The 16,079-nt window shown below is 38.5% G+C and overlaps 1 protein-coding gene across 1 annotated transcript in view; it reads right to left on the reverse strand.

Moving 5' to 3' along the window:
• The window catches only part of MORC1 (MORC family CW-type zinc finger 1), a 169,614-nt gene that overhangs the window by 66,762 nt on the left and 86,773 nt on the right, over positions 1 to 16,079 (reverse strand). The window contains exons 15-17 of the mRNA XM_072722555.1: positions 11,292 to 11,420; positions 7,949 to 8,054; positions 2,955 to 3,093 (exon numbers count right to left, since the gene is read on the reverse strand). Coding sequence (XP_072578656.1) covers positions 2,955 to 3,093; positions 7,949 to 8,054; positions 11,292 to 11,420 — 374 coding nt within the window. The remainder of the gene's footprint in view (positions 1 to 2,954; positions 3,094 to 7,948; positions 8,055 to 11,291; positions 11,421 to 16,079) is intronic.

A 16,079-nucleotide genomic window follows, 5' to 3' on the forward strand; every position in this document is an offset into this window, starting at 1 on the left:
ACAGATGCTGAGTCTATTTTTTAAAATATGTAAGTTTAGCATGTAATTTAAAAAACTGGCACCATGAAGGAAAAAGTCATTGTTAATCTCCCAAGTCTTCATTTATAATGTTTTTCTCACCTAGAATGCCCGCCCTGTCATTTCCCTGTTTACCCTAAATACTCTTTGAGACACAGTCAAGTGCCACTTCTTCTGTGAACCCTTCTCTGACTAAAGCTGTCCTCCTCTGGGATCCCTGGGTGGCTAAGCAGTTTAGTGCCTGCCTTCGGCCCAGGGCGTGATCCTGGAGACTGGGATCGAGTCCCACGTCAGACTCCCTGCGTGGAGCCTGCTTCTCCCTCTGCCTGTGTCTCTGCCTCTCTCTGTGTGTCTCTCATGAATAAATAAATAAAGTCTTCTAAAAGAAAAGAAAATGACATTAAAAAAAAAAAAAGCTGTCCGCCTCTCTCTGCGTAATAAACTTCTATTGTGGCTTCAGTTGTGATCAGACAAATGCTTAACTAGTATTGTGTGGTGTGGTGGTGGTTGCTAATTTCCAAATAGCTATTAGGCTTGGTCCACAAAAGGACTGTTTATTATCTGAGTGCATGTTCTATTTATTGATCCAACAAGTATTTACTGAGTACCTACTGCTTGCCAGGCACTGTGTTAGGTAACAGATTTACGGTGAACGAAACCAAGACTATCCCTGCACTCACAGAGCTCACATGGTGGTATCAGGGGTACTCTGTCTTCCCCACAATGCCTGGCATGGGACACACCCAAAGGTAAGTATGTGCTCAATGACAGCCTTAAAATTAACAGGTTGCCTGCCTATGGTTGGCAAATGCTAAACAAAGCTTTCCTCGATGACCACAAAACCAGGGTCAGTTAAGGGCACAGAGTGCTGAAAGTGAATTGAAGACACTCGGATGACCTTCATGAAAAGGGGGCAAGGGAGGAGGGTGAGGATTCTTGGGTCCTTTGGACTGATGGGAACAAGTCTCTATGCAAATACTGCTAAATTGTTTACATGTAAAATAATCTGAATCTACAAACCTGGCTCAAGTTCTTATGAAAAACTCAACTACCAAGAAAGAAAGAAAAAGCAAAACGGATGGCCCAAATTTGTTACCCCAACAGCTACCATCAAAATCTCTACCTTAGTAATGAATAAAAAATTCCAATATAAAACAAACAAAAAGGTAATTAAGACTTTGTGATTGGCACTATTACTATCCAAGGGTCAGCAGTGACCTCCATAGAAAAGAAAAAAAGCATCCAGAGACTGCCATAAAGACAGGGTCATTTCAGGAGAAGCCGTCTGCCTCGGCAAATCTATAGGGAGTGGCAAACAAGAAGCAAAAAACCAAATGAAGACATTCTACACTGGGAAGATCTGACTTTACCTACTTGTTTATTAAAATAACTGCAGGCGGGATCCCTGGGTGGCGCAGCGGTTTGGCGCCTGCCTTTGGCCCAGGGCGCGATCCTGGAGACCCGGGATCGAATCCCACGTCGGGCTCCCGGTGCATGGAGCCTGCTTCTCCCTCCGCCTGTGTCTCTGCCTCTCTCTCTCTCTCTGTGACTATCATAAATAAATAAAAAAATTTAAAAAAAAAAAATTTAAAAAAAAATAACTGCAGGCTGTGATACCCTTACTTCTGACCTCTGTTATCAAACCCACGACTAGAGGCTCTAAGAACTGTAGAAAGTTTCACCAGTTTGGAGGGACAGGGAATGCTCAAGAGAACGTGTTTGCAAAATTGACTCTCGGTGTCTTCCCAAGAGACCCAGAGACTCCAGATTAAAAGGGAAGGTCAGGTTTCTTTGATTGTGGTCCTAAGCGGTGGTGGATTTGCATGGGAGATCCCTAGGAAAGTGGGAGAGGTAAGATGAAATGAGGTGGAAAGGAAAGTTGATCTTCTCAAAGCACAGGAATATATGTAATAATAATAATAATAATAATAATAAGGCGCTAAGCCTGAGAATCTTTATTCCTGCTCCATAAAAGAATTTCCTATTCAAGTATTTTACTTCCTGACATTTACAGAGGAGTCAACACATTTGGAAATGTGCTGCTGACCTCCTCAAGTTCTATTTGAGGAAGTTGACAGGCTATCCAATTTAAAAATGCTGAATTTGGGTATTGAATCTATAAAGTAAACAGAGATCTAATTACTCTATTAGTTAAGAGATTAAAACAGTATTTCTGCATAGCACTTTTTCTTTCCTTTGAAATTGTCTTGGTTACTTATATTTACTGATGGTAATGCTTTATTTATTGAATTTTCTTAACAATTAAGTGACACTGAGTTCCTGTATTAATAGGCTAATATTTTTTAAAAGGACAACTCTTCACCTCAAAAATCCACCCTCAGGGAAGAAGCCCAAAGAAATGAAAGGAGCCTAGCCTTTGCAATCATACAGACTTATGTCCCAGTCTTGACCATGTCATCTGCACAAGGCTCTCTGTGCATCTGCAGGGTGGAAACAGATCCCCCTGCTTCTCATGTGGATGGTCATGTGGATTGGCTTAAAGTATTACAGGTAGTATTTTTTTTTAAAAACTCTCCTCCCTTTCTGGGAGGACTCTGGGGCACTTGAGCTTATCTCTAGAACAGTCCTTAGAGCCAAAATTAAAAGAAAGGTGACAAGGGGCACCTGAGTGGCTCAGTGGTTGAGCATCTGCCTTTGGCTCAGGCCGTGATCCCGGGTTCCTGGGATCAAGAGTCCCGCATCAGGTTCCCTGCAGGGAGCCTGCTTCTCCTTCTGCCTATGTCTCTGCCTCTCTCTCTCTCTCTCTCTGTGTCTCTCATGAATAAATAAATTAAATTAAAAGAAAAAAGATGACAAAAAAGGATGGAAAAAAAGAAGCTACACAAGTTACAGGGACAAAGCACATTAGTTGATTCGCACACATAAAACCAACAGCTCGAGAGTTCAAGCAGAGTTTGGGAAGACTAACAGCTCACCTGTGGCTGCTGTTCAGCCAGTTGGCTGTGGTACCTTTGCACCACCTCTTGAAGTTGTTTCTCTTTCTCAGTTTTTGATGGCGACACTGTGTTCATGGTGCCCAGAGGGATGGAAGGTAGGCGTTCTGCTTGACAACAACTGCACAGTCAACAGGAGACAACGTCAGGAGGAAATAGAAAACTACCGTCAGTAAAAGATGATTTACTTCTATAAACAGATACTCCTTATGCCTTATATCCAAAACTTGAATACGAAGCAAGAGCTGCGAGTTGATGACTTTAGGTAACACACGACATTAAATCTCTAGTCTGAAAAAAAAAATCTCTAGTCTGTAAGGCAAAGAGCTTAAGGGAAAATGAGGAAGATGGCATATTTACATGAATGGGAGAATATATATTCATTCTCCCTTCATTTATCCTGCGTTATCATGAAACAAAGCCTTTTTGCAGAAATGCTTTTAGATAATTGAAGCTTATCTCACTATTGCCGAATGTCTTTTTCCCCCAAAAAATTCAGATAGAAATCCATATGTCTCTCTAAATTACACCAAATAATTCTGCTTCTGAAACACACCGACCCACTGTGAAGGCTGACGGTGAAGCGTGGTGTGGGATGCGGTGCTCAGTGCCAGGCCCGGGGGTCACCCCTTCGCCCTGGGTGAGCCCCGTGACCCCGGCTGCGGCACGCTCACATCCTCTGCTCGGCTGTCGTGGCGGACCTGCTTTTGGCAGCCACTGTCTTCCCAGCCTTACTGCTGTTCGTTCCTAATCACGGCTGGGCTAACACACGTACTATAGAATCAAGTAGAACTGAATATAAATGAACAACAAGCAGACTGTGGATGAGAGCCTCCCTCGTTATGGTTACATAAAATACTAACGACTTTTGAGACATACGGCTTGGGAGGTTAGAGGCCTTTTCTTTCCCCTTCTACGTTTGGTTCCATGGCTGTGTTCTGGGGAGCTGAGTTAGCCAAACTATCAAGAGAGTGAGATACTATAGTTTCCTTTGGGATCAAGGCTTGTCCAGGATAAGATGTTCATCTCTCATCGGGCATGGCTTTATTTCAGGCATGGATGGCTAGGAATGTTCAGGAGTGGGGCAAAATGTCAAGCTCAATTCTAAGAGCCTGCTTTACGTCAGGGTTTTTCTATTATTAATAGGAACCAAAAAGAGGAGGAAGGGACAAAGTCTGTATGAAATGAATGTGCTATTATGCTAGGACAGGGAGAAGGAGGTTGAGACTAGAAAGAGGGCCTTCTCCCTTCTGAAACAGTGCAGGAAAAGCAAAGCATATCAAACCCATGATTTCTGTTTTTCAGGGCCACAGGATATATTTCTGTTCTCCCTAGCAAGAAGGAAGAGTGAGGAACTACAATCATATTCAAGTACAACTGTGAAAAAACACTTAATTCCCACCCACATATGGTATTTGTTCTTATTGTTACTTTCAAAAAAGGTGGTAGAGAAACAAATCAGGGGACATCGACTATATATTTACAGCCACCTGCAGTATTGATTTGAAGGCATCTGTTGGAGTGGGACCTATATAGGCTTCTATTTCATTTGAGAAAATGAACATTAACATAAAAACACTAAGTTTTTATTCAGAAAAGAGAAACTTCAAGTATCTTAATAAAATACAATCCTTTCAATTATCTTTAAAGAATTTTAACTTGCAGTATGAGCCATGGGTATTTTAAACATCCTTTTCACAATTCAGACATTTTTGGTTCAATCAAATGATAGGCATCATTTTTACCCTACTGGTGATTCTTATTTTCAAATGCAGATAAACGCATAGCGTGAATGTAATGGAAGTGGTACTGTGATAAAAGATGTCTAGCCTCCCTGTGTGTTTAAAGTGGAAAAGAAAAAGATTCTCTGATGGTCCAAAAAAGAATAGCTTCATTTTACTTGGCCTGAGTCACCAACTCTGAATACTACCATTTGTAATACGGTGTTTTTTGCCACCACAGAGTAAATGACTGGCATTAGGCTTCCTAAAATGTAGAAGGATACCCTCAGAATCTAAAAAACAAAACAAACGAATAAACAAATAAAAAGCAGGATCAGACTTATAAAAATAGAGAACAAACTGGTGGTTGCCAGAAGGAAAGGGGTGGGAGGATGGGCAAAATGAGCAAAGGGGAGTGGGAGATACAAGCTTCCAGTTTTGGAATGAGTAAGTCATGGGAATAAAAGGTATAGTCCTGGGAATGTAGCCGATGATATTGTAATAGCGTCGTATGGTGACAGATGGTAGCTACACTTGTGGGGAGCACAGCACAACATATACAGATGTTGAATCACTGTGTTGTGTGTAAATGTTGTACACCTGAAACTAATATAAAACTGTGTGTGTCAACTAAAGTTGAATTAAAACATTTAAAGCACATACACAAAGAGGATGCCTTCAGGGAGTGGGTGTGATAAGGCAGAAAGAGGACAGGTTTGCATCAAAAGGCTTGGCTTCTAGTTTTAGCTCTAGGGAGGCAGCCGCACGAGTCACTGGCCTCACTGTTTTCTCTGAGAAACGATGAATGCTCACACGGGCATTGTAAAGAAGAAATGAGGTAACATATGTAATTGCTATGTAAGAGAAAGCTGTTATTATGTTTCCTGCCCAAGTTCTGGTTACCTAGACATTGTTCATTTAAATGCTATTCCTTGGCATTAACCCTGCTGACAATTGGCAATTAACTGCAGACAATAACACTATACTGTCTGTAAACAGAGATGATGCTACATTTTACCCCATTACTCTGGCCTTTCATTTACTGAATGTTGCCTAATAACTATATTGTACTTCCCATCACTTTAATACGCCGATTTTATGGGATTCTATTCAAATCCAATGGCATAGGGGTTGCTATTTTATGGAGTGTTCTCCAAGTACTCATGGTCCATCCTACTGTATTGAATTAGAGCTGTTAATGACTTCTAATAAAGGAAGTGTCAACTCTCAAGTAATTGCCTCATAATCATGCGTTTTTCTTTACATGTCCCCTAAATCTCTTACTGCCACATTAAGCATAGTTTTTATCCTCATCTTTTCAGTGGGAATGAAATACACATGGTCAAAATCATTGTCAGTATATTTCAAGAATCAAGGACTTAAATTATAAATATAGAACGACTCTGCATCTTAGGCTTTGAAGGACCATCAGTTTTCTGTCAATGTGGCTAAATTTCTCTTGCCTGTCGTCACAAGAAACACTGTTTGGGCGTGCAAAAAAGACAGAATTGATGCAGAACTGAAACTAATCTTGCAATGCTCTGTGATGGCAACACCACTTTTCAAGGAGAAGAGGGTGAGAGTCAGAGATGCCAGTTCACAGACAATGGTAAACTAGAGGTAAAGAAAGCTGGAGAGGGCAGATCTCAGTTTGTGGGTCCAATAATGCCCAAGGCTGGGCTATGAAATCATAAATATATGTTAGATCTGTGGGGAGCAACCTAAATTCTCAAAGCTTATAACTAAAAAGCCCTAGTAACCACTCAGTAAATTGTACTCCTAAGGCGCTCAGCTGGACTCAGTAAAGATGCAAAAGAAACTCTGATTACATCTTATTCTAAGTGATCGACAGCAGAGTTAAAGAGATGTTCTGTTGCCTACCCAAGATTTCACAGCTAAGGGAGCCAGAGGAATCAAACCCAGGCCGTCTGGCCCCAGTTTCAGAACTCTGGACTAATGCTGCATGAAAAGCTCTTAGCTTACAGGAAGGGATCAATATTAGTAACTATTTTTAATATTGAAACTGCACCAATCTTGGCTCTTATGTGGGAGACATTTAAGTTTCAAGCTAGGCTAGAACCCAGATAGGAGTCACAGACCTTGGCCAGTAGCCTCATGAACAGGTTTCTTAGCCCCCGTTGGGCTTCAATTTTCACTTCTCTAAAATGAGGGAGTGAGGCTAGATCAGTATTTTATAATCATGCTCCCCAGGGAGCTAGGCTTTTTGCAGAGAGTATGGATTGGAAATGAGAAGTGGAGTCTTTGGCTCTCAAGATTCCCAGCTTCCAATTTAATCAGGAAAGTTCTGCATTTATCTTATACATTTGGGGTCTGAACAAATTTTATTTGGGGAAAATGAGTTCTGCTGCAAACCAAGAAACAAGAATAAAAACCCCTGGGCCATGGGGAATCTAAGAGCCTTTACCACTTTTGGCATTTTCCTTAGTCTCTAAATATGGATAATTTGGGAACTCCAGGTAGAAGGGGTAGTAGCAGCAGTATCTCAATGTTGGTGTGTGTGTGTGTGTGTGTGTGTGTGTGCTTTTTCTTTTTCTTTTCTTTTTTTTTTTTTTTTTTTTTTAGGGCTGGATAAAAATAACCAAACAGGAGTTATTACTCTAATGTCTATATTAGCAATATTGATTCACTTATCCAGGCCAAAGAACTTAGAATCCCATGGAGAAACAATGTTTGATTTAGGGGTGCCTACATTTAAGGGGGATCCTCATCCTTTCCCTACCAAGGAAAATAATGTAGGTCTAAACGACCTGTAATAACAGAGACATTCATCAATACTTAATCGGTCTTTTTCCTGTTTTAGTCTGAACTTCTTCCTCCAAGAGCACAAAGCAATGAAATCAATATATAACTTAAACAGAAAAAGCACATGGTCTAACAGGTTAGTGCCCCTGGAGACACCCTCTGGATAAGCCTCCTTTACGATAAGGCCATATGTTGTGTGAAAATGAACTGGAAGGCAAAACTCAAACACTGGGTCATGGTCTCCTGCCGGCAGAAGCATAGAGCTGCACATCCCAAAGTTTGCAAATAGCTGCATGCAGGTCTCTTTTATCTTGATGGAAAAGCACACTAATGAAGTATCTTTCCACAGGTGGCAAGGAGCTAGAAAGAGTTCACAGGGACGACAGCTATTAAACTAAAATTTATCTACAGCTGACATATTCCTGTTTCACACATATGCTTTTTAGGAATTAAAAATGGATTAACAAATTCTAGAAAACTATCAAAAACTACCTGTTTTCCAAGAGGTTAGGATTATTAGCACAAATCCAGAGGTCAAAAAATTCTTTTTCCTGATAATGAATAGAAGAAGGCAAGACTCTCCATTTAAGGCAAAGATCTGATAATGAAAACAAAATCACACAAAAGAAAGACCACAATCAGGAGTGAACCCAGCAGAGTAACATGTCAGACTGCACATGCCAATGACGAGGGCACCTGGCTGGCTCAGTGGGTTAAGCATCTGCCTTCGGCTCAGGTCATGATCCCAGGCTCCTGGGGTCAAGTCCCACATCAGGCTCCCTGCTCAGTTGGGAGTCTGCTTCTCCCTTTATCCCTTGCCCCTGCCCGTGCTCTTTCCTCTCTGCCATGCTTTTACTCTCTCTCTCTCAAGTAAATAAATAAAATCTTTAAAAAAAACAAACAAAAACAAAACAAAAAAACCCTCAAACATATGATGTACCTTTCAACCCAGAGACAAGTTAATCCATGACCACACACTTTATATCTGATGGCACAACTAGTCTAGGATTCTATCAGCTACCCCAACACACCACAATAAATTACTGCTATTATTGTTGTTGTTGTTATTGTTGTTATTGGTTCAGTTCTTTCCAGCTGGTTCCTGCTCCTTTCAGCCAGAAGAATCTTGGTAATAGGTCCCTCCCCACCTCTTCCTGAACCACAAGAAGACTTCTAGTGACCCAACTCTTCCATTTTCTCTGATCAACAATCCCTCTGCTACCACCACTTTCCATGTCCAACCACAAAAATAACATAACAAGGAAAATCAAGCTCTCTGAACCATTTACACAGTTCCTTGCTCTGCGCTTGTCTCTTGCTCTTACCCCATCCTCCAGCCTATTCTGGAGTTCTGACTTGTCTATTTCTTCCATTCATTCCTTTCTTCCCTGTAGAACCACGGCACTCCAGCCTCTCTCCAAGCTCTTCTCAAATTTAATCCTGAATTCTATCCACACAGAATGGCTAATGGCTAATGGCTCTTAGGTAAACATTCTCTCTGTTCATCTAAGATTAAGGCAGTATGTACAATGGTTAGGAACACATAATGTTCAAGTCACAGTGGTAAGAACTAGAACAGCTCAACCACTTTCTACCTTTATCATCTTGGACAAATTCTCTATGCTTCAGCATCATCATCTGTAAAAAGACATTAATATTATCACTTACTTAAAAAGATCATTGAGGATTAAAAGATGTAATAATGATAAAAGCCAACATTGCTGGGCATTACTTACGATGGTAAATTTATGTGTCAGTTTGGGCCCTGGGATACACTTGGGTATTCGGTCAAGCATTATTCTGAGTGTGTCTGTGAGAGTGTTTTGGATGAGAACATTTGTACTGATGGACTGAGTAGATTACCCTACCTAATGTGAGGGGGCCTCATCTAATTAGTTGAAGGCCTGAATGGACACAAAAAGGCTTATTGTCCTGTTAGTAAGAAGGAACTACTTTTCCTTCTTGACTGCCTTGAGCTGAGACATCAGTTTTTTTCTGCCTTCAGACTCAAACTAAAAGAACAGCTCTTCCTGAGTATCAAGCCTGTCAAGAGTATGTAGGTCCTGTCATTCAGACTGGACCTACATCACTGGGTCTCCCAGTTCTCAGGCCTTCACACTCAAACTGGAATTAAGCCAGGGGCTCTCCTGGGTCTCCAGCTTGCTGACTGCAGGTCTTGGGAGTCTCTAGCCTCCTTAATCATGTGGACCAATTCCCCACAATTAATATCTATCTATCCATCCATCTATCCTATTGCTTCTGTTTCTCTGGGAGAACCCTAACATGTTAACCTAAGAACTTTGTAAACTTTATATGTGTTAGTTCACTTTATTTACACAAAGCTGTATGACGTAGCTACAATCACTAACTCCATTTTATAAGTCTGAAAAACTGAGGCTTAAAGAGCTTCAAGAGTTGCCCAATTTCATGTAGCTCTTGGATACTGGAGACTGGATTCTGGAAGTACCCTGCACACATCAAAAACACACAGTAACTTTTAGCCATTATTGTTATCATCCAACAGGTTGTTGCATATAGTCATCAATTTCCTCAACTGTACCTTCTAAATGTCTGTGTCATGTATGTTCTTCTTAAATCCCACAGCCACGCCTATCTTCAGACATTTACAATTTCTCCCCTGGACCCTGGATGATGCCAGTCAGCTCCTCACAGGTCTGACCCCCACCTTTGTGCTAGCCCTCCTCCAAATCAACCTGCATTGAGCTCTCAGAGCTACCTTACTACAAGTTACATATGATGCTCAGGTCCTCCTTAGACCACTCAGGGACATGTGTTCCCTGGGCCATAAATAACTACAGAATTTTGCACACTATTAAGCACTTTTTTGTTTGCCTGGCTGCCTTCCCCACTCGGTGGCAGATTCCTTGCAGATGTAAAGTGTCTTTAATTCTCTAACCCTTTGTACATTGGCTAGAAGATGTATTAGAAGCACACAATAATAAGTTTTCAATGCTTCAGTGATGTTGTTCTCCTACTGAAAGACTCCCAAAGCCTCATCATTACTTATCAAAGTAAAAACTCCTTCCTCTGGCATTCAAGGCCCTCAAATAGGTTTGCTCAAACTAAATACTCTTGTCTTTTATTATTCATTCATCATTCATTCAGTAGTCAATTACTAAGTACTATATATTTAACACCATGCTAGATATTAAAAATTTTTAAAAACCATTTCTATTATTCTATCACAAAAATTCTAGCTGAAGTATATACACTTGATATTAACACACATTCCCCCACTACATCTCCGCCTCTCAAAATTCTAACTTTGAGAGATATAGAGGAAGATGGCAGCAGAACTGAAGGAGCACAGGTTCACCTCATCCCATCACATTATTCTAAAATACCCCAGACATAGACCTGAAGACTGGCAGAAAAAAACTCCACAATTAAAGGGAGAGAAGCGGCCACATCGAAGAAGCTAAAAACAAACAAACAAACAACAATAACAACAACAAAAAAAGCTACTTTAAGACCTTGGCAAAAAAAATAATAATAATAAAAAAATAAAATAAAATAAAATAAAGACCATGGCAAGGGCTACCTCTGTCAAGAAACCTGGCCTCAACTTCCTCCACCTCCTTTTTTTGAAGCCTCAAATAACTTTTTGATGCCTTTTTGACATCAGTTACCTAATTTTCATCTCTATTACAATTAGTCTCATACGTTTCTGAACCTTTCCTAGACCCAACCTCCTTGAAAGCAAGAACTCTGTCCTACCCACCTCTATCTCTCCCATAACCCATTTTATAGCACAAAGACTTGCTATTGGGAACTCACTAAATGTTTGCTGATGGGAATGAAATTCAACACTCACCACATTGAATGATGAATGGGATAGCCAGGGCTTTTCGTCTTTGATATTGAATAGAATCTAAAGATTTCTCCATGTCTGTGTTATGCTGGTATCCAAATTCATTCCAAAACAATGTTAGATTTCTATTACCTTAAAAAAAAAAGGCAGGCAAAAAATGATGAAAGAAAATTAAATCAATAAGATTAGGATGATAAGCAAAGTTTGAATATAAACACATGTATATACAATATGTTCTCAATTGTGTAAAAACTAATACATATACAGAAATAAGAAATAAAAATATTAATATTAGTTTTCTCTGAGTGTGGGTGAAATTTGTCTTCTGCTTTATTCTTGTATTTTCCAAACTATATACAATAAATACATTACAACTGCAATATTTTTAATAACAAAATTAAACACAATAGCAGTTAGAAAAACATATACATATTGAAATAAAATATACTGACATTTAAAACTTTTTTCTTAAATACTCCCACAGAAGCGACTGTACTGATGAAACTTAAAGGCCACTCTTCAGACTACTGATACAGGTATTTATCATCCTGCCTCACAGCCAGTTTTTTTCACCGTTATTGTATCTCTGGTCTCCTTTCCAGTCTTTTATGCCCTACTGTTGCTCCAGATTCTATATTCCCCAAACATACAAAACAAAGACTATATATATTACAACACTGTTTAAACAGCAAAAAAGAAAAAAGAAAAAAGGAAACAACATAAAAACCTAAAATAGGAAACTGACAAACTCTATTTCCAAACAAGGGATACTAGGCAACCTTTAAAAGAGGCAGTTAGAGCTAAATGCATAGTTTTGTCAAGATCTCTTGGATAGAATGTTAATAACTTTTTTTAAAGATTATCTTTTTTAAAAGAATGAAACAGTAGGCAATTATTGAAATTTATAAAAAGCTTATGTATACACAACTTTAATGGATATGTCTTCCTATTCCTGAAAGGAAATAACAGAAAGTTTTAATAGTAAAAGAGAGAGAGAGGCACTGGGGAGAGGGAGAGAAATTGAGAAGCGGGGGGGGGGGGGGGGGGGGGAACACTTCCACTATTCATTTTTTACTTTGTGAACACCTTGAATATTTTCACATGTGCATATATTGCTTTAAAAACTTAAAAAAAAAAGAATTCCGGTTTACCATTCTGTCCAATATGGTAACCACAGCCACATATGGATACCAAGCACCTGAAATGTGGCATTTCACCAATGTACAAACAGTGAGAATCTAACATACACACGTTGGAAATAAAATACATGCAGTAGAGCCAGCCTCACATCAGCCTTAACATAGGACTGTATAATCCATGCAAAATACAAATAAATATCCCACACCTTATTATTCATGTTAAAGTTTAGGTTCAGCATGTCACATGCCATTAAGACCAACAAGGAAGGAACTCAGTCTTCAAAAGAAGTATGAATTTGGGCCAGGCTGAAAGCTGCCCTCACAAATTCCCAGCTTTCCTACTTTTTCTCTTCACAAAACTCCTAGCAGCTCTCACATCAAATTTTGCTTCTTGGGATCCTCTCAACTCAAACTCTTGACTTTCAGCTAATTGCTCAGCAGTTAGTCTTGGCCCAGCCCAAACTTTACTTCTTCACTGCACACCAGATCATGAAATATTCTTTGGTGTCTGGACAGGGCTTGTGAGACCTCATTCTCTGATTTCCACATGAACTACTCAGTTCTTACTATGTCAAAGTAAAAGGTGCTGCAGATTAAAGTCAGGTGGCTTTGAGTGCTGTCTCTGCCACACATCAGTTGTATAACTGGGAAGCTACCGAATTTTCTTATCATAAAGTGTTTACAACAACTTTCCTTACAGGGTTATCACAAAGAATAAATGTGGTGTATTAAAAACTATAGCATTCTGCAGAAATTTAAGACACTGCTGTATTATATTTATCTTCTCTCTAAATATTGCTTCCCCAAGGATACTGTACCTTTTCAAAGGAGGAACCGTGCTTTATAACTTTGCATCCCCTCAACACAGAGCTCAGCATCCTGCACATAACAAGCCCTCAAAAAATGTTGCTGCTAATCTTGACAGAATACCTTATTAATGTGCTGTGTGGGTTAAAATGAAGGTGAAATCATCTCTCCATGAAACATTAATTAAACACAGTTAACACAACCCAACTAACTTCTAAAACAAATATCAGCTGTGAACCCCAACATAAAACACCTTAAGGGGGGTAAAACTACTAGGATGTTAGAAATACAGGCACATACCTCTCAAGGGTGCGATGATCCCTGCTCTGTGACCATATCACCCTTTAATGCTCATGCATTACATTTTACTTTACTTTATGCCTCTTTTTCCCTCTAGATAGTGAAATCCTTGAATACAGTGGCTATGTTAGGATCTTGTTTTTAGGACACTGAGCTTAAGGTTTACTTATAAGACAAAATAATACTAAAGAATGATTGGCTATCAAAGCAGAAGACAGAACACTCAGTAGCCCCAACATCATGAGCATCATAGAAGGTATTATACTATTCAGAGCAGATATCAGAACAAAGAAAATAAAGTTATTCCTCTGGGAGTCAGAAATGGCTTTTTCTAACTGTCAACAGAACTTTAACTCTTCAACTTTTTTTTTTTCAGATAGAAACTACTCCAATGTGCACAACTTACAACATGTTATTAAAACAAATTTCCAAGGACTGGACCCTTAAGACTAGGCAAATGCTTCAGCAAGTGGATAAGCAAGCCGAAGGGATGGCAGCAGGAGGAAACATAGTGCCGGTTTCTAATTTTTTTAAATGTGTTACTCAGTCTGTAGAGATTTATACAGATACCCTAAGAAAAAATTCTTTCCATACAAGGGAACCTCCACCAGGCTATCAGCGGCTTTTTCAGCAGAAATCTTGCAAATCAAGAGAGTGTGGGATGATATAATCAAAGTGCTAAAACAAAACAAAACAAAACAAAAACGACAACAAGAACACCACCACCTGCCAAGCCAGAATAATTTACCCAGAAAAGATGCCCTTCAGAAATTAAGGAGACATAAAGAATTTCCCAAACAAAAGGTGAGGGATTTCATTACCACCAGACCTATCTTACAAGAAATGCTACAGGGAATTCTTTAAGCTGAAATGAGAGGATACTAATTAGTAACTTGAAAACATGAAAATAGAAGATTCATTGGTAAACATAGGTATATAATCAGATTCAAAGTACTCTAGTACTGTTTTGGTGGTATGTAAATCATTTAACTGTAGTATAAAGGTTATATAAAAGTATTAAAAATCACTATAGTAATTCTTAGTGTATATACAATAGTAAAACATGTGAATTGTGAAATAAACAAAGAATGTAGGGAAAGGGAGTAACAAGGTAGAGCTTTTTGTATGAGATTAAAACTAACCTGTCATAAGCTTAAAATAAACTGTTATAACTAAAGCATGTGTTATGCAAGCCTCAGAGTAACCACAAAGCAAAACCTAGGATAAACAAAAGTAAAGCAAAACAAACAATAAAGCAAAACAAAAAGATAAAGGATTCAAAGCATTAAACTACAGAAAATCATCATATTGCAAAGGAAGACACCAAGAAAGAAAGAAACAAAGGAGCTTAAAAACAATAATTAAAACAGTAAGATGGAGGGGCACTTGGGTGATTTAGTGGTTGAGCATCTGCCTTTGGTTCAGTTTGTGATCCCGGGGTCCTAGGATCAAGTCCCATATCAGATTCCCTGTAGGGAGCCTGCTTCTCCCTCTGCCTATGTCTCTGCCTCTCTCTTTGATGAATAAATAAATAAAATCTTTAAAAAACCCAATAAGATGGCAATGATAAGTCCTTATCTATCAATATTTATGTAAAATATAAATAGATTAAATTCTCTAATCAAAAACATAAAGTGGCTGAATGGATTGAAAAAACAAGACCCAATTATATGGTGACAATAAGACACTTCAGTTTTAAGGATATATATAAGCTCAAAGTGAAGGGATGGAAAAAGATATCCTATGCAAATAGGATTCATTAAGAGGAAATAATAATCATATATATATGTATATATATATATATATATATATATATACACATACATCTCCAATTATTAGAGCACCTAAATACATTAAACAAATATTAACAGATCTGAAGGCAGAAATGAATGAGAATGCAATAATAGTAGGAGACTTCATTATCCTACTGTCAACAATGGATAATCACAGAGAAAAATAATAAGAAAATAATAGTGTACATGAACCATATTTTAGAGCAAATAGATCTAAGAGACACACAATATATCATCCAATAGCAGTAACATACACATTCTTCTCAAACATACCTGGAACATTCTCCAGGATAAATTATGTTATATCATAAAGAAGTCTTAACAAATTTACAAATACTAAAATCATTATGAAATATCTTTTCTGACTATAATATTATAAATGAGAAATTAATAATAGGAGAAAAAATTCAAAAACAGGTAAAAATTAAATAATATACTCTTGAGTAGCCAATGGATCAAAGAGGAAATCAAAAGAGAAATTTAAATAAATATTGAGATAAATGAAAATAGAAACAGCACACCAAAACTTAACAAATGCAATAAAAGCAGTTGTAAGAGAAAGTTCATAGTGATAAATATTTACATTAATAAACAAGATGGATCTCAAATAAACAATCCAACTTTCTACCTCAAGGAGCTAAGAAAAGAACAAATGAAACCCAAAGTTAGAAAAAGGAAATAGCATATATCAATAGAAATAGAGAAGCCTTAATTAAACTAAGAAAAAGAGTGAAGACTCAAAATCAGGAACC

Source organism: Vulpes vulpes, chromosome 1, assembly GCF_048418805.1.
Source record: "Vulpes vulpes isolate BD-2025 chromosome 1, VulVul3, whole genome shotgun sequence".
In the NCBI taxonomy this organism is placed as follows: Eukaryota; Metazoa; Chordata; class Mammalia; order Carnivora; family Canidae; genus Vulpes; species Vulpes vulpes.